The sequence below is a fragment of the Eimeria mitis genome, genomic scaffold (genome assembly GCF_000499745.2).
Source record: "Eimeria mitis Houghton genomic scaffold, Emh_scaff238, whole genome shotgun sequence".
NCBI lineage: Eukaryota > Apicomplexa > Conoidasida > Eucoccidiorida > Eimeriidae > Eimeria > Eimeria mitis.
The window spans coordinates 1,380-1,890 of NW_013570715.1; the positions used below are offsets into that span (position 1 = coordinate 1,380).

The 511-nt window shown below is 58.7% G+C and overlaps 1 protein-coding gene across 1 annotated transcript in view; it reads right to left on the reverse strand.

Annotated features, from left to right (window-relative positions):
- Nucleotides 1-214: 214 nt before the first annotated feature.
- Nucleotides 215-511, reverse strand: part of EMH_0004740 (uncharacterized protein) — a gene marked incomplete at both ends in the record, with an annotated part of 1,863 nt that continues 1,566 nt past the window's right edge. The window contains one exon of the mRNA XM_013496920.1: nt 215-509. Within this exon, the coding sequence (XP_013352374.1) occupies nt 215-509 (295 nt within the window). The remainder of the gene's footprint in view (nt 510-511) is intronic.

Here is a 511-nt window from a genome sequence, read left to right on the forward strand (position 1 = left end):
AGCTGCTGCAGCAGCAGCTGCTGCTGCTGCTCTTATGCTGCTGCTGCTGCACTATTGCTGTTGCTGCTGCTGGTGCTGCTGCACCTCCCTCCTGCTGCTGCCAGCACTGCTGCTGCAGCAGCCCTTATCCCTCCTTCCACTGTTCTCTCAACACCATCATCATCAGCAGCAGCAGCAGCAGCTGCAGCTGCTGCTGCTGCTGCTGCTGCTGCTGCTAGAGCACGCCCCCCTTCTTGTAGCTGAGTATAAGCCCCTTCACTGTCTTCCCTCCTCTGCGTTGCTCGCTGTCGAATGTCTCTGCAGCAAACCAGTCAGAAATGCTGCTGCTGCTGCTGCTGCTGCTGCTGCTGCTGTTGCTGCTGTTGCTGCTGCTGCTGCTGTTGCTGCTGCTGCTGCTGCTTTGGCAAGCAGCAGGAAACGTTTTCTTTCGTCGCTTTCTACGCTGCTGCTGCTGCTCCTGCTGCAGGTCCAGCAGCACACGCCTTCGTGTGTCTCCCGGTTCGCTAGACAG